The following is a 26,441-nucleotide window of genomic DNA, read 5'->3' on the forward strand; positions in this document are numbered from 1 at the left end:
AGCAGTGCAGCCCAATGGAAACAGCAAAAGCTTAAACATAAGGAAACTTGGATTCTGATCTCAGCTCCCATGACTAACTCACTGTGACACTTTAGACAAGTCACAGGATATCCTATTGGCATGAATATCATGCTACCCATCTGGAGGATCAGATTGTGACCTTCACCAAGATAAACTCTTAGGTTGAGATTACCTCTGCCAGTGCAGGTCAGCACCATCCCTCTAACTCAGTCTTCAAGAATCTTGGCTTAAGCATAAAATGGGGTATTCAAGGTCACAAAACTTGTATATGTCAGAGGGAGGACTTGTACACATACAAATCTTCCTCATTCCAAAGTCAGCTCTTTAACTGATATATTATTATTCAGTTATTTTTTTGGTCATATCTGAATCTCTGTGACTCCATTCGGGGTTTTCTTGGCAAAGATACTGAGATGTCATTTACTTTCTTAACTCATTTTATACATGGAGAAACTGAGGCAAAGAGGGTGAAGTGACTTGCCCAGGGTCACACAGCTGATAAGCATCTGAGGTTGGATTAGAAATCAGATATTTCTGACTCTAGCCCTGACACTCTATCTACTACAGCACCTTGCTTCCCTTCAAATTTCTATCTTACAGGTGAGGAAATCAAAACTTACAGATAAAAAGTGACAGTCAACTTAGGAGACATAATTTTGCATTGGACCTTAGCCTTTCTAAGTTTTCAAGTCCAATCCTACTATACCACATTGCTTTCCAGTGTAACTGGTGGTCCAGGATTAACAATACCTGTCCTTCCTGTTTCAGGATTGTGAGAATGAAATATGTAAATTAGTAAAATTTCCTAAATATACCGTTTAGGAGTAGACTTCCAGGTTGCCCAAATACCACAATAAATGGATTGTCCTAAGTCTTTGACTTGAGAAGGATACCCTTCTATTCTTAGCCCAGTTAACATACATCTAAGGAAACCACTTTTCCAGATAACCATATAATAAAGCATCCTTCCCCTATGAAGCTGCACTGACTGCTGTGTAACTTCCCACTAATGACATAGCTTCTCTGAACGTTACTTTCCACATTTATCAAAGAAAAGAGTTAATACTAATCTGAGAAGTCCTTACCTGCTCAATGATTCTATAGGGCAGTATCATTTAGCATCATTTTCATTGACATTCCCATCCAAATTTATCTCCCCTCTTGTTTGAATTTTGTAAACCTCTAGCTCATCAGAAACTGGGACCATGACCCTGCCACATACAGTCCTTGCCACTGGAGTTCTCTGTCCTTGGGGGCTCAGCCAAGAACCCTTGTGGAATTAAGGAGCGATCTCTGAGATGAAGTATGCTTTTAGCCATTCAGAATGGAGGTAAATGAGTTAAGCAAGGCCTATGCCAGACTCCTTATCTGCTGCCATACTTTTGCAAAAGGCATTAGGCACTAATGTCATTTGTAGCTGATGAGAATTCAAAATGAACATTTCTGAGCTTCCTGGGAATACAGAAGTTTATCATCATTGCTCCCAGGATTCTCTTGACTTTATCACTATTTAGTAATGCCTTCTGTTTGGGTCTGGTTCTTTTTCTGCCGTGAGGAAGTAAAGGTTGACAAACCAAGGAGGGCTTTTTGCCAACAAGCAGATGCAGGGTCCAGTCTCAGATAGCGGTACTTTTAAAAGCCTGAAATAATGTTCCAAATACATTAAAGGTTGAACTGGAAGTTACCATAGAAACCATTGAGTCTATGCTCCCATTTTACAGATGAGAAAAGTGAGGATCAGGAAAATTAAGGATTTCCTCCAGGGATACATAATTAGTAAGATTCAGAGGAAATATTTGAATCCAGGTCATCCTGACTCCAAAGGTAGAACTCTATCCACTGCTCCATAATGTTAAAATACATAGGATCCAAAGATCAAATGCATTTATGATCCTGTGGGGATTTAATTAAAGATATTAAGGTAGCTGCTAAGCACACGCACAACCCTGTTAAGGTCGTGTATTTTAAGATCAGCACGAGACTCAGTGCATCAGCTCAAACCTCAGCCCATTACACAACCCAGTTGTCCTTTGGCAGCTTCATATGCCAGAGTCTAAGGTTGACCTCTGACAGGGGCATCAAAGAATACCATGCTAAATCTTCTCCGGTATGTTAAATATTTGAAATACCTAACACTAATTAAATTAATTAAAATAAATTTAATTAATGAAATAAATTAATCATGCAAATGAAATACTAAAAGTATTTAATATACATTGTAGACATTTAATAAATGTTTCTTGATTTGACTTGACTGAGATTGTGAAAGGCCTGGAGATAACTGAGAGGATAACCACTTCAGACACTTAGTGACTCTGGATGAGTCACTTAACTTCCTCTCTCAGTCTCAGTTTCCTCACATATAAAATGAGTATAATAATGGCACTCATCTCTCAGGGTTGTTGTTGAGAGGATCAAATTATATAATATTTGTAAACTACTTTGCAAACCTTAAACCCTGTCAAATGCTAGTCATATGATGATGATGATGGTGACTAGCTAATGGATAACCTCTTACTCTTAGGGCAGCTATATGGTATAACGGATAAAGCACTAAATCTGAAATTAGGAAGACTTGCGTTCAAATCCAGCCTCAAACACATACTAGTTGTGTGACCCTAGGAAAGTCACTTTAATGCTTTAGTTTCCTCTTCTGTCAAATGAGTCAGAGAAGGAAATGCAAACCACTCCATTATCTTTGCCAAATAAACTCCAAATGGGGTCACAAAGAGTCAAACCCAGTGGAAATGACTGAACAACAACAAAATGAATAACCCATGAGCTCCACTGCTATTTGTGCAATGCCAAGAGAAAGGAGCAAGTCCCTCAGAATGTTGGATGGACCACCTCAGGGAGAGCAAGAGTCATACTAAGTAGACAAACACAGACACAATGCAATGTGCAATGGAAGGAAAACTCATGTTGATGAGATTAGACATCCATTTGAGTTTTTAGATTTAATAAGAGGTCCTAAGAATGTTTAGTGATTATTGTAACATTTAATATACTTTGGACAATTCTAATTACTAAAAATTGTTTTTTAATCAAGTCAAAATCTGCCTTTCTGCAATTTCCATTGAAAACAATCTAACCTCTCTCCTGTATGGCCATCTTTCACATACTTAAAGATAATTATCTTGTCTCCCTCAAATCTTCTTTAGGTTAAATAGCCCTAGTTCTTACCTATAACCTGGTTTCAAAGCCTTTAACTCTCCCAGTCAAGTTAAATCTATAAGCCTTTATTAAATGCCCATCATGTTCCTGGCACCATGCTAAGTTCTGATATAAAGAGAAACAAAAGCTATCTTTATCCTCAAGGAGATCACAGTTTAATGGTTACTCTTCAAGTGTTCCATCTATCTTTACTTCTCTTTATCTTGAACTTAGAAAGTTTAGTTCTTGAATCCAAGTGAAGAACTTGAACATTTATTTCTACAGTATTCTATCAGATAGTTTTATTTCACCATTAGAGAGGCAGTGTGGTAAAGAGGGTAAGAACTAGTCTTGAAAATAGGAAGATCTCCTATATCTGACACATACTTATGTTATGAGTGACCCTAGGAAATGTTCTTAACCTCTCCATGAACTAGGTAATTCTAGATTATATTAAGTTAAAAAGAACTGCATTGAGAGAAGGAGTTTCATTGCCTACAAATTTCCTCTATGAAAAAATTATACATTCAGTCCTTATCCCTAATTCCATCATCCTGTAAAATTCAGTCCCAAATTCTAGGCTGATGGAGTTATGATTTTATTGATGTATATTCTCCTTCCAGCAATGCATTCACACATTTTTATAATGGTGGTTTTTAACCTGGGATTCATGGATAAATTTCTAGAAATTAGTGAACGTGGATAGAGAAAAATAATTATACCTTTTCCCCCAAATATAATGAATTTCCTTTGTAATCTTATGTAATTTTATTTCATGCATTTAAAAATAATTTTCTGTTGGAAATTGAAGGGATGCCCATAAAATGGGAATGGCTTAACAAGAGATGGAATATGATTGTGATGGAATATTACTGTGCTATAAGAAATGACAAGCAGGATCATTTCAGAAAAACCTAGAAAGACTTACATGAACTGATGCAAAGTGAAGTCAATAGAACAAGGGAAACAATGTACACAGTAACAACAGTATTGAACAATGAACTATGAATGACTTTGCTATTCTCAGCAATGCAATGGTCCAAGAGGATCCCAAAGGATAGATAATGAAACACACTATCCACCTCCAGATAAAGAACTGAAATTGTTCGTATACTGACTAAAGTATTCTATTTTTCACTTTCACTCTTTTTCTTTTATTGGAATCTTCTTGTAAAAAATAACTAATATGGAAATGTTTTACATTATTGCATATATAGAATCTATATCTGATTGCTAACCATCTTGGGAAGGGCTGAAGGGAGGGAAGAAGAAAGGGACAGAATTAGGAACTCAAAACTTAAAAAAAGTTACAAATTATTTTTATATGCAATAGGGGAAAATAAAATAAATTAAATTAGAAAAATATGATTCTGTGACAGGGTTCATAGTTTTTACCAGGCTTCCAAATGGTCCATGAGACAATAAAAGATCAAGAATCTGCTAGCAGATAATAATTTACAAACTGCTTAGGAAGAAAAAAAAATCATCTCCTGGTATCCACTTATCTGATGATAAACTGAGCTAAGCTGGTCTTCCAAAGTCAAAGTTTTATTGTTGATTTATTAAAGGTTCTTACTGGTGTTCCAGAACTCTCCAGAATTTGCCCCCCACTCACATAGTCTTCAAGGATCTACAGTATATTTATGCAAACCCAATCTTAAACTCTTAATTTACAAAGGAGAAAACTCAAGGACAATTATTTTTTTTCAAAATGATGGAAAGTTTTGTGGCATATTTATGCCTATATTTACAGATCACAAATGGGGATTTGAAGGCAGAGAAACCTACAACCAAAGTGTAAAATGTTAGGAACTGTGGCAATAGAAATGAAGATAAAATGCCTCAGAAACTATGTAAATGGGAAAAAGTGAATATAGTTTGCAAATATTTGACTGACAAGCCACTTTTCAGGAGCACAGCTGTTAAATAAAACGCTGATGGGAGTCACATGCCAGATTTTCTCTGAGGACAGAAGAGATGGATGCCCCAAGAGAATTAATACAAGCAGCCTTCCCTGGTACAGACCAACGGGTCAAAATAACATTCTTTGATGTATTTTGAAGAATTAGTTTGTGCAAAAAGTCTGGATAATTGCTGGCTACATTTTCTAAAATGCAGATACTTCTAAAAGTGTTTTTACTCAATCCATCAAACAACATAGATTGAGGATATGTGAACATCAACTCTGGGCTAGGCACTTAAGGGGATTTGATCATTCAATTCTATTCTATGACCTTTTATTAAACATTCACTAAAATGTAAAGAGTTCTGCTAGGCACAAGGGAGGAAGTGGTGGAAAAAAAAATGTGCAGAAAACGAATATAGACTTTGACCTCACAGAGCTCGTAGCTTAGAAAGTGCTATGACAACATAAGTAATTGTGGTACAAAATAAGATATCTGCACAAAAAAAAATGAAAATTAAGTTACAATTTGAATCTTAAGGAGAAAGGAAATAGGAACTTAAACCTAGAAATAGAAGGGACACCAGAGGTCATGGAATCCAACCTCCTTTATTTTAAAAGATGAAAAAACTGAGCCCTAATGATGTCAAGTTTTTTGCCCAAAGTCACAAAGGGTACTGAGAATCTAGAGTGGGATTTGAACCAAGATCCTCTTACTCTGGAGACAGAAGTCTCTCCACATAATGATTTCTTACCTAAAAACCAGAAAAACAAGGTTATTTATTTAATGTCCCTTAAGCAGACTCATAAATCTAGAGCTTTTCCATCATTATTTATTGATCAGAAAAGTCTTTACAAAAGATTTGAGCTGAACCTTGAAGATAGATAGGTAGCATTCAACAAATAGAGATGGGGGTAGGGAGATGATATTTCAGAGTAGTGTGAAAAGCGATGGGGAGAAGTGGTGAGGAACTGGAGGTTTAAAATATATATGTGGGAAGACCTAATTTTGACTCACCACCGTCATTCAATGACCTTGAACAAGACACTTTGGGACCTGGGGCAAGCTATTTTCTTGGCATTCAGGTTCCTTATCTGTAAAATGATGGATGTGGACTAGATGGCTTTTAATGTCCAGCTCTGACTCTATGATTATACAATCTGAAAGATAAAGTTGTGTAAGGGTATTGAATGTCAATATAAGGAACTGGGTTTATACACAATAGGAAACCATTAAATTGTTTTGATCAGAAGGATGATAAGATCAGATCTGTGAGTAAAGAAGACTGGGATATAGGGTGAGTCAGAATGGAAAAGAGAGTGCAGTTAATATTGATGTATATTCAACAACCATCTCTTAGGGGAGGGATGTAAAAATGAAGTCACTTTTAAATTTAATATGTGTTGTTAACGCTTCCTTAAGGCTACTAAATCAAGAAAACAATAAATCTAAACTTGATTTGTAAATTTGATGATTTCCAAATTGTAAATGCTCCCACTAAAACTTTAACTCTGAGCTCTTGTGATAAAGGGTTAAAACTGGCTCCAACATACCCTGGAAGCAGGACAATTAGAAGGCTATTTAAATCAGTTAAACTCAAGAAGCATTTACTAGGTGCATATAGTTTGTTGGGCATTGGGAATATAAAGATGACAATAAAAGACTTGCTTTCAAGGAGTTTATATTCTGGATTTGAAAGGTAACAATAAGAGTCTGTACTAAGGATGGTAGTAGCAGGAATAGAGAGCATGGAAAAAATATAGGAGATGTAGTGTAGAAGTAGAAATAACTGAACTTGGCAACCAACTGGAGAGGAGAATTAAGGGGGGGGGAATCAAAATGGAACCCAAAATTCATCACAATAGGAACTAAATGAATGGCCAGTGTCAGATCCAGGTTTAGACCTTACAGACCAAGTGAAGTCTGTCTGAAATATAGATGCAATAAGAAAAACTGAATTTTAAGGTTCTGATTAGATTAGTCACTAAGAATTACTTCAAAGGATGCATAAATAAAAGTGAGATTGTTAGTGGGGGATTATCTTATTCATGGAAGAGTGCATTTAAAAGTTCCAAGAATGTGGCTAAATAATCAAAAAGAGCATTGTCCTTTTATGGGTAATGGAAAAGACACCTAAACAATGAACTACTTTTACACTAGATTGGAAATTCTGTGAGGGCAGCAATTGTATCTTATCTAAATTTCTTATTCCATATATAACACATATTTAATATATTTGTTGGGTCATGACTTCAGAAAACTGGTGAAGCAAGTCTTCCACCTTTTGGTATAGAAGTAGTGGACTAGAAATCAGTAATATGTAGAGATTTTTTGGGGCGGGGTCCAAATCTATATTTTTCAATAGTATGAAGAATTTCTTCATTAAATCGCACTGACTACTGGTCTATAAGGTAATAGCCTTGAAGCTGTGAGTGACCTGCCTTGATCTCACAGCTAGTAAATTAGCAGATTTTAACATCCAAGTTTAACAGACTCCAAGGATGTTGCTCCACATTGTCTTGATAAGACATTCAGATGTCCCTCATATTTGGAATGCTTTGGCTCAGATACTAAAGTCCGTATAGTACTTTCCCCCTTTCTGCTATGTGGCCAATCTTTCTGTTGACTCTTGGGGTAAAGTGGTGCTCCCAGGTCTTCAGGATGGTCAGATTCTAGTTTTATTTTAGAGAAACTATTTAAATCTAATTTAACAAACATATTAAACAATGTGTTTTATTATGATAGGGGAGAATTAATCCCTGGGTCTGTGAAATAACTGGAAACAGCTTTAATTTGGCAGCCTAGAAAGCTTCTAAGCAGGTGGGTATCTGGTGAGTGAGTAGCAACCCCTTTCAAGGGCTGAAGATTAAAGCCTAGAATGGTGATGATTGAGACTGTCTAATGAGCTCTCAGAGGAGAGCCCCAGTTACTATCTCCCCCTTTGAGTTCCATGTCACAGATGAGCCTTCATACATTCCCATGGTGTCCCTGGAGAAAAGTTGCTAATGGGAAATTCAGCATTATTTGCAATCCACTTGCTTCTTGAACAAAAAGTCTGGTCTTAGATGTGAATTCTGCTTTGGGAGGTTTCTTCTGTTTTCCCAGTGATTCCATTTTAGGCATATTGTCCAAAAACAAAACAAGGTCATGTGCTAAATAATGAAAATGACCCATCTTGTCTCCCATAGAAGAGAAAGAAAGTTTGTCTCTCCTTGGTTAGAGAGAGGCAGCTGGGAGACATGGTGAGTGAATTATGCTGTATACACTGTCAGATGATTGGTACTCTCAGTTGGCTTTGCTTAACATTTTTTCTTTGTTTCAAGGGAATATTTTGATGAGGAGAGGAGGGTATAGCTAGAAAAGTTGAGATATTTTGAAAAGAACATCATTAAAATGATTTTTTAAATGTTTGTCATGGAAATTTGGCTTTTCCAAGGTTTTTCACATAAAATGTGAGGGGAGAGGATTTTTTTTCAGGATCACCAAAGATACCAACGACCCTGACATCTGGCCTCTAAACCTATGACATTCCCCTTCCCTAATCACCTGCAGTTCATAACCAACCTGAATGGGCAGAAGATGGTCAAAAGTCCCTTGGATTGTTACAGAAGGAAGGGAAGACTTCTGACTTTTATCTCTTCTCTGCTTGCCTCTAAAAGTCAGTCAATAAACATTTATTAAACACTTGCTATATTCCAAGCATTGTGCTAAGCACTGGGGATATAAAAAGAGGCAGAATGCAGTCTCTCCCCTCAGGGAGCTCATGATCTACTCAGGGAGACAACAAGCAAACAAATAATTAAAAATGAAATCTCTCTCAAAATCTCTCAATCTCTCTCTCTCTCAATCTCTCTCTCTCTCTCTCTCTCTCTCTCTCTCTCTCTCCTCTCTCCTTTCTCCTCTCTCCTCCCCCATATGTCTCTCCATCTGATTCTTTCTGACTCTATTTTTTCTCTGTATATATATATATATATATATATATATGTGTGTGTGTGTGTGTGTATGTGTGTGTGTGTGTGTATACTAAATAGGAAATAATTTAAAGAATAAAAGCACTAAAATTTAATGGTTAGGAAAGGCTTCCTGTTAAAAAACAAAAAAACAAAACAAAACTGGATTTTAGTTGAGATTTAAAAGAATCCAGAGAAGTTAGTAAGAAGGGAGGGGATTCCAGGCATAGAGTTCAGCCAGAGAAAATGCCTGGAGCTAAGAAAAGGAGCACCTTCTTTGTGAAACAGCAGGACCAGTGCCACTGGAAACAACATGAACTAGTAACCTTCCTGCCTTCCTCCTGTCTGTCACAGCCCAGGGGGCTTGTGATCAGCTGGAGGCAAAGCCATCTTCTGTCCATTCAAGTCATTTATAAAGTCCAGGATCAAAGGACCTTGGAAATAATTTAGTCCAACCCCTTAATTTTACAGTCAAGGGAAATGAAGTTTTGTCCACCTCTAACCTTCTAGAGGTTGATGGTAGTTCTAAGAAGCTCTTACTGCTGTTGACATCTCTTTTGACTAATTTAGGTCCCTCTAATTTATTAGAGTCTCTTAGTTATCTGAAGGAAGAGAACAAGGCCTTAGATGATTCTTGCAGTAAGTGAGATGTTTTACAAAATATGAGATTTTAGAAAAGAAAAGTCCTGGATTTGAAAGTGGGGAGGAAGCAAAAAACCATGGGGTTAGCTCCTGCCTAACTAAATCAGCAAGGATCCCAATATTCTATAGAATGTGGAAGGGAGCCTTGGAATAGCCATCTATTCCAAGAGAGCCTCTGTCTACCTCCTACCCTCTGACAGATGAAAAAATCCCCTTAAGAGATTTTTGATCGAGAGACCACCTTGATTTTGATTGCCTATCTCTCTATACTCTCAGAATTCAAAACTTGACTTTGGTAGTGCATGTAACCAAACTCCTCAGAATCCTGGGTACCTCAGATAGGGAATAGCTTTGATGAGGTCCAGAACCTCCCTATCACCTCAGTTTTGCCAACTGAAGCAATAAATAATGGATAGCCAACTTCAGCAGAATGCCATCCCATGGAAGGGGCTAACCAACCAAGCCATGAAACTCAGAACGACAACTGTCAAAACAGATAAAGAAGGGGCAGCTAGTTGTTGTAGTGGATAGAGTGCCAGCCCTGAAGTCAGGAAGACCTGAGTTCAAATCTCACCTCAGACACTTAACACTTCCTGGCTATGTGACCCTGGACAAGTCACTTAACCCCAACTGCCTCAACAAAAAATAAATAAACAAACAAACAAATAAAAACAGATAAAAAAAGTTGTAATCCCAGAGTTGCAGGAATTCGCAGATAAATTAATTTAAGGTCTGACTCTACAGGGAGCCTTTCTCCTCCAATAAAGTTATGTCACACACCTATGTGATCCACCCTTCACACTGGGGGTTCTTAACTCAGAGTTTTTGAACTTGAGTTTTAAAAGGAGATATATTTTGATAACTATATTTCTATATAATTGGATTCCTTTGCAATCCTCTGTATTTTATGCATTAAAAACATGATTCCAAGAAGAGGTCCATAGACCTTACCAGAGTACCAAAGGGATTTGCAACACACCAAAAAGTAACGGTGTCTTGTCTTACAAACTATTGTTTCCACTAGCTAGCTCTTCCTCTTCTTTGTATACATTTTGTCTTCTTATCTGCCTTCAGGTTAATTTCCTGTACAATGTAAATTCCAAGACAGGGACTGTTTTTATTTGTCTTTGTGTCCCTAGGACCAAGTGTAGGATCTGGCAAAAAGTCAGTAATTAATAAATGCTTGCTGAGGGGCGGAGCCAAGATGGCGGAGAAGACACACGCATCTTTCTAAGCTCTTCTCTTACCCTCTTTATCAATATTATATCGAGCCTCAAAAATAGTCTTGACTGCTACAATTCGTAAAGATAAGAAGTAGAACAACTCACCTGCCAAAGAAAATCTGCAGTCTCGCCAAAAGGTTGGTTACGGGGCCAGGGGAGATCGGCGCAGACGGGAGAGAAATTAGGTTCCGAGGAGAGTCTCAAACCTGAGGGTGAAAGCACAGATCTCAGCACAAGGCAGCACCCAACCCGCAGTACGGGGCTTTTCCTTGGGCAGTTGTGATCCTGCACGGCAGGAGGACGCAGCCCGGGTTAGCCTCCAATCTGCGCAGGGGAGCTCGGCTTGGGGCCATAGAGCTTTTCCAGGGCCGATTTGCATCAGGCAGAGACTCTGGGCAGAGTTTGTGGCTGTCTGCGTTCTGCGGTCTGCGCTCAGCTGCTAATACTCACAGTCCCACAAGAGGCTCCGGCCTGGGCGGTGACACTTTCACCACTTAGTCTCTAGCTGAGGGCAATCGATAATCCACTCAGCCCTACTAAGCAGTTTGATAGGCTCGGCCAGTGCTGAATCCACTTCCTGTTGGGGAAGGGAAAACTTCACCCAGAGCACTCCCATACCTCGGAGCCGGAAATCGGTTTACATCTTTCCCTGCTCTGCAGAGGAAGCTGGTAACCCCCTTGCCTAGGAGACCTACCCTAAAGGCTTTAAAACATGAATAAAAAGATGAAAAGAACAATCGACAGCTTCTATGCAGAAAAGAGCAGGTCAGCAAACCTGAAGAGACTTCAAACAGCAAAAATGCATCAGACTGTCCTCCTTTACATAATGCTCTCATAGAAGAGACCATTAAAAGTCTCAAAAGAGAGTTAGAAGATAAATGGGGAAAGGAAAGAGAAGCCTTACAAGAGAGCAACAACTTCCTGAAATACGAATTGAAAAGTTAAAAATTCCCAGGAAGTGCAAATTGGTGAATTGGAAAAAATAAAAAATCACAGGAAAGTAAGAATTGTGAATTGGAAAAATAAAGAATTCACTAGAAAGTAGGATCTGGAATTGAAAAGAAAATAATTCACTAAAAAAAAATTAGTGAAATGGAAAAAATTCCACAGACCAAAACAATACATTCAAAAACTCAATTGGACATATACAGAAAGAAGTAAAAAAGCTAATGAAGAAAATAATTCTTAAAAATTAGAACTGAACAAATTGAAACTAATGATGCATTGAGACAGCAAAGAATCAGTCAAGCAAAACCAAAAAAATGACAAACTGGAAAAACCATGAATTATCTACTTGCTAAAATGACAGACTTGGAAAATAGATCTAGGAGAGATAATCTGAGGATTATTGGACTTTCCGAAAACTATGATGAAAAAAGAGCCTAGATACTATTTTACAAGAAATCATCAAAGAGAACTGCCCAGATGTAATAGAATCAGAAGGTAAAATAGGCATTGAAAGAATTCATCGAACACCTTCTGAAAGAAACCCTAAAATAAAACCCAAGGAATATTGTGGCAAAATTTCAGAACTATCAGATTAAGGAAAAATTTTACAAGCAGCCAAAAACCATTTAAATACCGAGGTGCCACAATAAGGATCACCCAAGATCTGGCTGCTCTACATTAAAGGAAAGAAGGGCCTGAATATGATATTCGAAAGGCACAAGAACTTGGATGCAGCCAAGAATAAACTACCCAGCTAAGCTGAGCATTTTCTTCCAGGGAAGAAGATGGACGTTTAATGAAACAAATGAATTCCATTTGTTTCTGAAGAAAAACCAGAACTAAACAAAAATTTGATCTCCAAGAATAGAACTCAAGAGATGCAGAAAAAGGTAAAAAAACTCTTGAGAATTGTATTTCTGTTGTGGATATACAAAAAAAATACATGTAAAATTTGATAGTACTGATATAACATAAAAAGGAAGTAGATATGGAAAAGGGATGATGGCAGAATAAGGTGGGAAGGAGGGATAAAAGAGGGAAACCACATCCCACAAAGAGGCTAAGGAAACTTATCATATCTGAGGGAATTTAGAGAGGGGAGGAACATTGTGTGAATCTTACTCTATCAGAGTTGGCTCAAAGAAAAATAATTGACATTTGTTTTAGAGAAAATTCTCTCTCGCCTCATTAAAAAGGGGAGAGGAAAAGGGAAAAAAAAAGAGTAATAAGGGAAGGAAGGGGGAAAGACTCAAAGGGGGGAGGGAGGGATTATAAAGAGGATAAGTATCGTGATACAAGAGGGGTACATAAGTTTAAAAGGGGAAAGAGGGTTGGGGGAGGCAAGAATAAGTAAAGCACAATCTGGGGTTATTAGGATGGCAGGAAATACAGATTTAGTAATTCTAACCGTAAATGTGAATGGGATGAACTCCCCCATAAAGAGGAGGCAGATAGCAGACTGGATCAAAAGTCAGAACCCTACAATATGTTGTTTACAAGAAACACATTTAAAGCAGGGGGATACATATAGAGTAAAGGTAAAAGGCTGGAGCAAAATCTATTATGCTTCAGGTGAAGTCAAAAAAGCAGGGGTAGCCATCCTTATCTCAGATCAAGCAAAAGTAAAAATTGATCTAATTAAAAGAGATAAGGAAGGAAACTACATCCTGCTAAAGGGTAGCATAAACAACGAAGCAATATCAATATTAAACATATATGCACCAAGTGGTATGGCACTCAACTTCCTAAAGGAGAAGTTAAGAGAGTTGCAAGAAGAAATAGACAACAAAACTGTAATAGTAGGAGATCTCAACCTTGCACTCTCAGAATTAGACAAATCAAACCACAAAACAAATAAGAAAGAAATTAAAGAAGTAAATAGAATATTAGAAAAATTAGGTATGTTGGATCTTTGGAGAAAATTGAATGGAGATAGAAGGGAATATACTTTCTTCTCAGCAGTTCATGGAACCTATTCAAAAATTGACCATATATTAGGACATAAAGACCTCAAAATTAAATGCAAGAAAGCAGAAATAGTAAATGCTTTCTTTTCAGATCATGATGCAATAAAAACTACATTCAACAAAAAGTTAGGGGGAAATAGACCAAAAAGTAATTGGAAACTAAACAATCTCATCTTAAAGAATGATTGGGTGAAGCAGCAAATTATAGATACAATTAATAATTTCACTCAAGATAATGACAATGATGAGACATCATACCAAAATTTGTGGGATGCAGCCAAAGCGGTAATAAGAGGGAATTTTATATCCTTAGAGGCTTACTTGAATAAAACAGAGAAAGAAAAGATTAATGAATTGGGCTTGCAACTAAAAAAACTAAAAAAAGACCAAATTAAAAACCCCCAATCAAATACTAAATTGGAAATTCTAAAATTAAAAGGAGAAATTAAAAATATTGAAAGTAAAAAAACTATTGAACTAATTAATAAAACTAAGAGTTGGTTCTATGAAAAAGCCAATAAAATAGATAAGCCTTTGGTAAATCTGATTAGAAAAAGGAGGGAGGAAAATGAAATTAGTAGTCTTAAAAATGAAAAGGGAGAACTTTCCACCAATGAAGAGGAAATTAGAGAAATAATAAGGAGTTATTTTGCTCAACTTTATGCCAATAAATTTGATAACCTAAGTGAAATGGATGACTACCTCCAAAAATATAGACTTCCCAGACTAACAGAGGAGGAAGTAAATTGCTTGAATAGTCCCATTTCAGAAAAAGAAATAGAACAGGCAATTAAACAACTCCCTAAGAAAAAATCCCCAGGACCAGATGGATTTACATGTGAATTTTACCAAACATTTAAAGAACAATTGGCCCCAATGCTATATAAATTATTTGATAAAATAGGGAATGAAGGAGTCCTACCAAATTCCTTCTATGACACAGACATGGTACTGATACCTAAACCAGGTAGGCTGAAAACAGAGAAAGAAAATTATAGACCAATCTCCCTAATGAATATTGATGCTAAAATCTTAAATAAGATATTAGCAAAAAGACTACAGAAAATCATCTCCAAGATAATACACTATGATCAAGTAGGATTTATACCAGGAATGCAGGGCTGGTTCAATATTAGGAAAACTATCAATATAATTGGCCATGTTAATAACCAAATTAACAAAAACCATATGATCATCTCAATAGATGCAGAAAAAGCATTTGATAAAATCCAACATCCATTCCTATTAAAAACACTTGAGAGTATAGGAATAAATGGACTTTTCCTTAAAATAATCAGCAGCATCTATTTAAAACCATCAGTAAGCATCATATGTAATGGAGACAAACTGCAACCATTCCCAATAAGATCTGGAGTGAAACAAGGTTGCCCACTATCACCGTTACTATTTAATATTGTATTAGAAACGCTAGCTATAGCAATAAGAGCTGAGAAAGAGATTAAAGGAATAAGAATAGGCAATGAGGAAGCCAAATTATCACTCTTTGCCGATGACATGATGGTATACTTAGAGAACCCCAGAGATTCTGCTAAAAAGTTATTAGAAATAATCCACAACTTTAGCAAAGTTGCTGGTTATAAAATAAACCCACATAAGTCATCAGCATTCTTATATATCACTAACAAAATCCAACAGTCAGAGTTACAAAGAGAAATTCCATTTAAAGTAACTACTGATAATATAAAATATTTAGGAATCTATCTGCCAAGGGAAAATCAGAAACTTTATGAGCAAAATTACAGACCACTTTTCACACAAATTAAGTCTGATCTAACCAATTGGAAAAATATTAAATGCTCTTGGATAGGGCGAGCAAATATAATAAAGATGACAATATTACCTAAACTAATCTATTTATTTAGCGCTATACCAATCAGACTCCCAAAAAACTATTTTAATGACCTAGAAAAAATAACAACAAAGTTCATATGGAAAAACAAAAGGTCAAGAATTTCAAGGGAATTAATGAAAAAAAAATCAAATGATGGTGGCTTAGCTGTACCAGATCTAAAATTATATTATAGAGCAGCAGTTACCAAAACTATTTGGTATTGGCTAAGGAATAGATTAGTTGATCAGTGGAATAGATTAGGTTCAAGGGATAAAACAGTCAACAAATATAGCAACCTAGTCTTTGACAAACCCAAAGATCCCAGCTTTTGGGATAAGAACTTACTGTTTGATAAAAATTGCTGGGAAAATTGGAAACTAATATGGCAGAAACTAGGCATTGATCCATACTTAACGCCGTACACCAAGATAAGGTCAAAATGGGTTCATGACCTAGGCATAAAGAATGAAATTATTAATAAATTAGAGGAACATAGGATAGTTTACCTCTCAGACCTGTGGAAGGGGAAGGTCTTTATGACCAAAGCAGAACTAGAGATCATTACTGATCACAAAATAGAAAATTTCGATTATACCAAACTGAAAAGTTTTTGTACAAACAAAACTAATGCAGACAAGATTAGAAGGGAAGCAATAAACTGGGAAAATATTTTTACAGTCAAAGGTTCTGATAAAGGCCTCATTTCCAAAATATATAGAGAATTAACTCTAATTTATAAAAAATCAAGCCATTCTCCAATTGAAAAATGGTCAAAGGATATGAACAGACAATTCTCAGATGAAGAAATTGAAACTATTTCTAGTCATATGAAAAGATGCTCCAAGTCATTATTAATCAGAGAAATGCAAATTAAGACAACTCTAAGATACCACTACACACCTGTCAGATTGGCTAAGATGACAGGAAAAAATAATGATGATTGTTGGAGGGGATGCGGGAAAACTGGGACATTGATGCATTGTTGGTGGAGTTGTGAACGAATCCAACCATTTTGGAGAGTAGTTTGGAACTATGCTCAAAAAGTTATCAAACTGTGCATACCCTTTGATCCAGCAGTGTTACTACTGGGATTATATCCCAAAGAGATTATAAAGAAGGGAAAGGGACCTGTATGTGCACGAATGTTTGTGGCAGCCCTTTTTGTAGTGGCTAGAAACTGGAAACTGAATGGATGTCCATCAGTTGGAGAATGGCTGAATAAATTGTGGTATATGAAAATTATGGAATATTACTGTTCTGTAAGAAATGACCAACAGGATGATTTCAGAAAGGCCTGGAGAGACTTACACGAACTGATGCTGAGTGAAATGAGCAGGACCAGGAGATCATTATATACTTCAACAACAATACTAGATGATGACCAGTTCTGATGGATCAGGCCATCCTCAGCAACGAGATCAACCAAATCATTTCTAATGGAGCAGTAATGAACTGAACTAGCTATGCCCAGAAAAAGAACTCTGGGAGATGACTAAAAACCATTACATTGAATTCCCAATCCCTATATTTATGCACACCTGCATCTTTGATTTCCTTCACAAGCTAATTGTACAATAATTCAGAGTCTGATTCTTTTTGTACAGCAAAATAATGTTTTGGTCATGTATACTTATTGTGTATCTAATTTATATTTTAATATATTTAACATCTACTGGTCATCCTGCCATTTAGGGGAGGGGGTGGGGGGTAAGAGGTGAAAAATTGGAACAAGAGGTTTGGCAATTGTTAATGCTGTAAAGTTACCCATGTATATATCCTGTAAATTAAAGGCTATTAAATAAAAAAAAAAAAAAAAAAAAAATGCTTGCTGAATTGAACGGACATCTCATTATTAAACAAATTAGGAACCTCTCTATCAAATAGATCAGACTCTGCCGTTCTTGCCCAACACAAGTGGTCAGAAAGTTCTTCCTGAAGCATGATTCAGTAGAAAGAACATTGACCTAAAAGAAGAGAAAGAGACTTGGGCTCTGGTCTCAATTATGTCACTGTATAACAGTACAAATTACTTAACCTCCTTAGGACTCAGTTTCCTCATCTGTAAAATAAATTGGGATGACAAGATGATCTAAAGATTCTTCCAGTTCTGAGATTGTACTATTTTTCTACTAAAACAAAACTCCATCTCCCTATAATCTCCATCTGTTGGTTCTAGCTCTGCTTTCTGGGATAACATAAAATAAGTTCATTTTTTTCATAATGATAGTACTTTAAATATTTGAGGACAGCTATTACTTTTCCCATAAATTTTCATGTCTCCAGGATAAACATACTCAGCTCCTTCTGACATTCTTCATGTCATATATTTTCCTACAGCAATCAATCAATTCTCTATTAACCAATCATTATGAAAGCATAGTACTAGGTATTGGGGATGCAAAAACAAAAGGGAAATAGATCCTGCCCTTCAGGAATCCTTATTCTATCCAGAGAGATGAGATTTACACATAAAAGAATATGTAATATATATAATACCATATATACATATGTGTGTGTGTGTGTGTGTATATATATATATATATATATATATATATATATATTTCTTGTATACACATATATCTATTTGGAAGAGAGGATACTTGCAGTTGGGGGAGAGGAAAAAGCTTCTTGTAAAGAGGATACTTGTTTTGAATGAAACAAATGATTCTGAATAGGCAGAGGTGAAGAGTAAGTGCATTTGATGTTTGAAGGACAGCCATCCTGATCACTATTCACAGAAACACATCACACCAATGCCAGAGATTTAGCTTCTTTCTCTCCAAATTCCCTGCTTGCCATCAGCATAGCAAATTAAAGATGTCCAGGAAGGTTTCCTGGAAACTCCTTATGAAGTGAAAAGCAAAGGTATAAGAACCCAAGTAGGAAAAAGGTAGGGTAGGTGATGTGGGTGGCTTAAAGATAATTTCATTCTTTTCCCACAATTTGGGATTATAAATTTACTGATGAAAGGGAATTTAGAGGCTGTCTGGGTCAGCTACTCAGTTTACATATGAGGTAACTGAGGCTTCAAGGATGTGGACTGATTTATCCAAGGTAAGTTTACATTAGGAAGGAATGACAGGTCTGGTATTTAAATCCCTCTAAAACAAGGGACAGGAGTATTTATGGGAGCAAAGTGCAAACTGGAGGATGTTGCTGAATCACAGCTTTTGTATCATTTTATTTTTGGATAATAGTAAGCTTTTACATTAAAGTTATTAATGAAAATAGAAATGGTAATTTTATATCCATTTATATCCAACATTAGAGTTTGTAAAGCTCTTTATATACATTATATCAATCGAACACTTTACAAAGTATTTTCAAATACGTTATTGGCCTATGGTAAAAATCCAACTCAGTGACTTTAATGACAGCTTTCTTCTGCCTTTATGGGCTTATTTTTTTTCTTTAGAGTAATATATTTCTACTTTTATTTATTGTGGACAATAGCTTCTTATTTTCAAAATACAGGTAAAGCTATTTTTCAACATTCACCCTTGCAAAACTATGTTCCGGGCTTATTTTTTTTTTTTTGATGTAACATATTTATCTCCCTCCCAATTACATGTTAAAACAAATTTTTAACATTTTCTTTTGGCTGAGGCAATTGGGATTAAGTGACTTGCCCAGATTTACACAGCTAGAAAGTGTCAAGTGTCCAAGGCCAGATTTGAACTCAAGTCCTCCACTGTGCCACCTACCTGCCCCCAAATTTTTACCATTTTTTATAAAGTTTTGAGTTCCATATTCTATCTCCTCCTTCTCTTCTATCCCTTCTCCCTGAGAGGGTAATCAATCAGTCTATATCTTATTTTGCATTATACTTTTCTTCATGACCACTACCTTCCAGCCAGACTGGCTACATGCTCTTCCTAGAACTCAGCATTCTTTGTTAAATGTCCCAAAACTTGGAATCCCCTCCCTCTGCATCCTCACCTCTTCATATTATTTGTTTTCTTCAAGGTACAGTTCAGGGATTACTCTATAAGAAGCTTTCTTTGACCTCCCCTTCACCCCCAACCCTATGTCAGTATTTTCTCACTCTCTCCAATTTATCTTTCGGTTGCTTGTTAGAGGCAATGAGAACAATGGAGCAAGGAGTCCCCTGGGCTTAGGAAGACTGGGGTTCAAATTCTGCATTACCTAGTTGAGAATCAGGCTACTTTCCCCCATCATAGTCCCAGTTAGTGACATTTTCTGTATCCCTTTTATGAATTGTCTCCACCATTAGACTATTAACTCCTTCAGGGAAGGGATTGTGTTTGTTTTCATAGGTATCCTCATTGCTTAGCTTAGATCCTGTTACACAGTAAGCACTTAATAAATGCTTTATTTGTCTGTCTAGTATGCTCCTCTGGCACTTACTAATTGCACGACTGTTTACAAAACATTTCACTTCACAGTTCCTCAAGCAACTCTTTTAAACTATTATCCAGATACATTGTCAATATGGATTAGTAGAGAAATTTTAGTCACTAGGAGTTCCTCCACACTGATAGACTGAGAGATCCAGAACTACCAAAGCAGTTGATATATCTACCAGTAGAATGTTAGGTCATAGATTTGTCACATATGGCATGGACTATATCTAGTACCTAGTGTATTGTTTGGCACAAAATAGGACCCTAACTTTTCACTGCATGGTACAATAACTCCATAAAAGAGGAAAAAAGGTCAGAAATGCTAAGTGGAATTTCTGGTGTCACTTGCTTGAATATGACAGAGTTGAGACTAGAACACATGCTTTCTACCATCTAGTCCAGTGGACTGGATAGTTATGATTTAAATTGGGGTGGGGTACATGATTCATCAATCAGAATTTAGGATGAATCCCATCCTTCTCCTGGGAGCAAGTTATGGAATCTATCTCTAACCATACCTACTGTTAATCTCTATTTCTCCAAATCCACTGTCTCCCTCCACTGAACAGATGACCACACATCCCCTTCTGAGTTAGAATTTAGCCTCTTAAGATAATTACTACTTGTGCAAATGCCAATGGGAAAATGCTAAACTCTCTATCCTGTCTTCCCATCACTTTCTTGCTGCAGCAGACTTTTGCCCCTTAATGTGTGTGCTCTAACTTGGGGCAGTGACTAGTCAGTAAGAACCCTTTCCTCTCTTATCATCTAAGGCAGGACAGAGTCTCTCAGGGTGAGAAGAAATAGATCAGTTGTGCCAGATAGTATGGTCTCATTATTTTGTTTTCCCTCCCCTCCCCCAATCCATCTGTCTTCCAAATTTTCCTATTACTTTTCCTTCCAGTCATCCTGGTTTACAAGCTTCATGTTGTTTCCCATCTTATTCTCCCTGACCTACACATAAGTAGTCAGTTTTCAAATCTTGGCATTTCTACCAGTACAACATTTGCATAATTCCCCTTCTCCTTACTCATGCAGGAATCACCTTAGTTCAAGTCCTTATCACTTCCCATCCAGACTATAGTAATAACTTTCTGATAGTCTTTCTGCCTGAAGTCTCTTTCTAATCCTGTGCACCACATTTACTCCCTAAAACTCAGGTCTGACCATATCACTCTCCTACTCAGTAAATACCAGTAACTTCCTATTGACTTTTGGATCAAATATCATTTCATTTTTCTTTTGTTTTCTAAGATTTCTATTTTTGTCTAAGTTTTATAATGTATGTGATTATTATAATCATATATGTATGCATCATAAATAAACAGGTAAGTATTATAAATTGTCACTTAAATTGTGGGTGTGCTCAATTTTTTTTTTAACTGATCAGAGTGGACAGTCAAAGAAGGTTAAAAGCCATTGGTCTAGTCTAATCAATGCTCTTTCTACTGTGCCATATTTCCTCTCAGTTTGGATATTTATCCAGAGTCAGAAGAAGGAATGCTTCAAGAACTGGAAGGGAATCATGCTGGGCAAGTAGTTAAGAGATATGAATTCTTACCCTGGGTTTTGTCACTCCTTCCTTGATTACATTGGTAATGGTAAGGATTATCTCGGACTCTCTTCATGGACTTCGGAATTTGTCAGTGTCTTGGCTCTGGGATAAAGAGCAAGGACTCAGGTTTAAATTTTACTTAGTCCTTTGCTCTTCCTAGTCTAAAAGATGAAAAATTGGAAGAGAAAGATGTCATGTTTTTTGGAGATCTTTCAATTATTGTAGAATGTTTGATTACATGAACCAGAATAGTGGTGGCAGGGAGGTATAGGGGGAATGGAAGGAATGAGGAAAGAGAAATGCCAGGAAGTCATTTTATGAACCATTTAATTTGGTTGTTGGGGAGAAACAGATGCTAAATCCTGATTCCCTGGCAATTGATGGGGAAGTTATTGCATGAGTTTGGAGTACTCAAGTGATGATTTCCACTGATGCTGATGGAGCAGAGAAGAATAGCTCTTGAGTGTTTTCTAGAGGTCCATTAGTTATCTAGATACAGGTCTCACCTTGTTTGCTATTCTTTTCCCATTTATCTAATTGGGCCTTTTGTACATGGAAAGAAATATCTCATGTACATCCTGACTGTACTATGGCCACAGTTACCCACAATAAAAACAACTGCTGCGGGAGGATGGGCTTTGGGCTGGGATGAAGTCTGAAGATCTGTGAATACAATATGGTAGAGGCATATGCTCCTCCTAGTCTGCTCTTACAATGAGTTTCAACTCATCATTTTAAATGATTCCCTAATGTCTTCAGGGTAACATCCAAATTCCTCATTATGGCATTAGAAACCCTGCATCATCCAGTCAGACTCTACCACTTCCACTTAGTCTCCCACTATGCCTCCATTATGATGGCCTATGTTCCAGCTACACTAGTTTCTATCCTTTTTCCATGAATACAGTGTTCTTTTTTGACTACAGACTTATTTGTGCTGTTCTCCTAGTTCAGAATGCCTTTCTTTCTCTTCGTCTATCCAAAAATCTTCAGTGGCTTCCTTGTTAACCTCAGAATGAATTGCAAACAACTTTAACTCTCCTATTCAGTAAATTCCAGTAACTTCCTATTGACTTTAGGATCAAATATCACTTCATTTATATTCTGTTTTTCTAAAATTCCTATTTTTGTCTAAGTTTTATAATGTCTGTGATTATTACTACCATCATATATGTATGCACCATAAATTAATAAACAAGTAAGTATTGTAAATTGTGACGACCGCACTAGCACCCAGGACACCCCAGGATCAGCCGTAGTCAGGATAAGCAAAAGTCCTTAATCTTTATTCTTGGTCCCCAGACACGGGATTGAACAGGATGGAAGCAGAATCTCTGTGACCACCTTCCCTCATCTACCGCCGAGAGTGTGTCTCTGGCTAGCTTTACTCTACCCCCTAGTCCCTCCTACAATCCTCCATACACCAATCATTGATCCAGTATGGATAGTGGAAAGGACCATTTTCCAAACATATGCCCATAGAGTATCGGACAATCAGAAGTTAGCCTCAAGTGCTTGGCTGTCCCGATCTCAGTTTATAGTTTCAGTCCTCTACAATAAATGACTATTGTCACTTAAAATTGTGGGTGTGCTCAATTTTTTTAAACTGATCAAAGTGGATAATCAAAAACTTTTTATAATCTGGCATTACTTTACCTCTCTAGTCTTATCCCCTTTAACTTATTATGGTCCAGTCAAAATAGACTCCACTCAATTCCTATATTTTTCGCCTGATCCCTTTGCTTCCACTCTTTCTTATGCCTGGAGCATTTTCTCTCCCTTCTCACTTGCTTGGTTTGTAATGATGCTTTAAATTCTAGCTCAAAGGCCAATTGCTCTAGTAAACTTTTCCTGATCCTTTTAGTTATGACCTTCCTCCCCACCCCCCTCCACATCAAACAGCATTTTGTATTATGCCCCTTTATTCTATATATCACATTAAAAAAAACTTTTTTCATTTAACAAGTATTTTTTCTCCCTCCCAATTCCTTCAATTGGGGAAAACAATCCTTATAATAATCTGTATTGTCAAGCAAAACAAATTTCTGCTTTTTCCATGTCCAAACATTATACATCAGATACTTTTATGTATTATAGTTCTTTGCATAGGTGTCAGCTCTGTACTATATTGAAAACTCTGTGAGGGCTGTATCTTATCTAAACTCCTTAATTTTATATATATTACACATACATATATCTTCAGATATGGGGTCATATCTTCAGAAACCCCATGAAGCATACCACCTACCTCTTAGCAAAGAGTTGAGGAACTGGACTATAGGAAAAGCTTTTGCATGTAACCAAAGTGTTGTTTTGTTTGTCTTGAGTATTTGTTAAAAGGGAGGCTAAAATTCTATTTGAGGAAGGGTGAGTTGGTAAGTAGTTGAAAAAAGCGAGAAAGAAAAGAGCAGCAATCAGATATTTTTAAATGCACAGAAAACAAAACAGCTTAGAAGAGGACATTTTGTTACTACCATGCTTGTTAACTTGACTTAATGAGGAATCATAGTTTCCAAGAGATGAATTAATTTATCTTGTGTTTATCACACTGCTAGTAGAATGAAAATACGAATTTAGGTTTGGAACCTTCACTGCTCTTTCTACTACAATGGGTATACACACTGTTCTACCTTCTCATGCAATCATCAGATTTATTTTCCACTTACCTGGAGCCCAAAGAAAGCCATTAGGATGGAGTTAATTGTCCCCAAGATGCCCTCAGGATCAAAGGGCTGTGTTGTCTTGTAGAGTTCCTGAAACACATGAGGGAACCATTCACATCTGAGACAGGAAAAGAATTGGCTTTTCAATGAAAGCTCCCTTCAGCTCCACTTTCTTTCCCCAGGAATATACAAACTGGTGATGCCATTAGCAAAGAGCTTCCCTCTCTGTCTCCCCCCAAATCATTAACCAGAGGAGGCAGCTGCCCTCCCAAAGCAATTCCCAGTTTCCTCATTTCCTCTGACAAAGGCTTTCAACACAGCAGGATCCTAATGAGGAAGATAACCTTTCTGCCCTGAGCAGAAGGGACAGCCACTAGCCCAGTTAGGCCTAAGATAAACCAGGATGAAGAAAAGCAAGTTGGCAGTTGGAGGAAATTGAAATGGCCACCACTGGCACATAAATGCAAACAGAGCTAAACTTCAGGACCCACTCTTGACCCTGATCAAGAGATCTTGACCCTGGTGGTCTTCTAATACCTAGGCTTCTGTGGAAACTGGCATGAATTCATATTCTACATCCAACTTTCAAGATCCTGTCCATATGGTTGACTTTTCCAACAGTATATCCATTACTCCTGCCACACTCCTCTCCAGTTATATCTACACTGTCCATACAGCATCACCCATAGGAGGTTCCACCAGGTCTTTGCTTGTATAGTACTATTTTTCTGCTGGGAATCCTATGCCCTGCTGCTTTCTACCTTCAAATCTTCTGACTCTATGTCCCACATAACATTAGTTACTCATTTAAGATGGGCTCAGTTTCCTTAACTATAAATTGAAATGATTAGATGAAAGGATCTTTGAAGCTATAAATTTCCTAACTGTTATCGTTAACTGCTATAATCTTACGTGCTCCACAGAGCCTTATTCAGATCATTTCCTCAGACACTTACTAGACACTTACTGGATAAGTAATTCAACTTCTGTCTGCCTCCCCTTCCGCATCTGGCAAATGGGGATAAGAATAGTCTCTTATTTTCCAAGGTTGTTGTGAGGATCAAATAAGATAATAATTATAAAGTACTTAGCACAGAACCTGGCACATACTATATATGCTATACAAATGTTACTTTTTATTATTATTACTAAGTACATATACCACCATATCTAATCTTCACAGCAACCTTGTGAAATAGGCTTTTTATAGTTATTATTATCCCCATTTAATAAAAGAAGAAACCAAAGATCATACAGATTTATTAACTTATCTGTGATGGGGAAATAAGAGTGGATAAGTATTTGGGAAACCAAATAATTACAATAGCCTTAAATTTCAGGCTCTAGAATTTGGATTTTCTTTTATAGTCAATGGGAATACATTCAGTCATTTGAAGCAAAGCTTCTTAAACTGTGAGTCACAACCCCACATGAAGTCACTTATCTTAATGTGGGAGTTGGGGGAAATTTAACAATGGTAAAAAGGTTTCTAGATGCAACAACTAAAAATTAATTCAAAATTAAATACATAATGAATACAAAGTGTTTCTGATAGCACTTCTCCATGTTGCATTGCACCACTTCACTGCTGCCTTGGTTCTGAACACAAAACTTATGTACTTTGCACTATGTAACTAATGCTGCCAGAAAGTTAAGCCCAGATTTGAGATGGGGTTGTCAAAAAATTTCTCAGGGCAAAAGGGGATCACAAATAGAAAAAATTTAAGATTAGGCAGCATGATTTACTGGAGAGAGTGCTGGATGTGGGATAAGGAAGACTTGGACTTGAATTCCACCTCAGACTAAGTAGCGATGTGATTTTTGGCACCTCTTTGGATCTTGGTTTTCTTAGCAGTAAAATGAGAGAATAAAATGAGCTCAGTGAAAAAGTTTCTAAGTCTTCCAGAACTAAATCAATAATTCTGTGATCCTATGATCAAAGTTGAACTTTAGACAAATTAAACTAGCAACAATAGATCAAATAAATAAGAGAGGTAAGGAACTGGAAGGAGACCAGTACAAAGACAATTGGTATATTCCAGGTGTGAAGATAGTTGGAGACACCCTATTTCCCAGAGTTAAGCCCAGCAAACAGGCTATGCCCTGAGCTTGGCATCTTTAATCCAATTTTAAAAATGTATTGCTAACATATATTCCTAAAACTGCTTAAAACAGTCTAAATTAAGGGAAGAGTTGAGA

The 26,441-nt window shown here is 36.8% G+C and overlaps 1 protein-coding gene across 1 annotated transcript in view; it reads right to left on the bottom strand.

The window, feature by feature from the left end:
• The window catches only part of LOC100926947 (heparan-alpha-glucosaminide N-acetyltransferase-like), a 150,289-nt gene that overhangs the window by 62,890 nt on the left and 60,958 nt on the right, over positions 1–26,441 (bottom strand). The window contains exon 9 of the mRNA XM_031949371.1: positions 24,246–24,332. Coding sequence (XP_031805231.1) covers positions 24,246–24,332 — 87 coding nt within the window. The remainder of the gene's footprint in view (positions 1–24,245; positions 24,333–26,441) is intronic.

Source organism: Sarcophilus harrisii, chromosome 2 (assembly GCF_902635505.1).
Source record: "Sarcophilus harrisii chromosome 2, mSarHar1.11, whole genome shotgun sequence".
Lineage (NCBI taxonomy): Eukaryota > Metazoa > Chordata > Mammalia > Dasyuromorphia > Dasyuridae > Sarcophilus > Sarcophilus harrisii.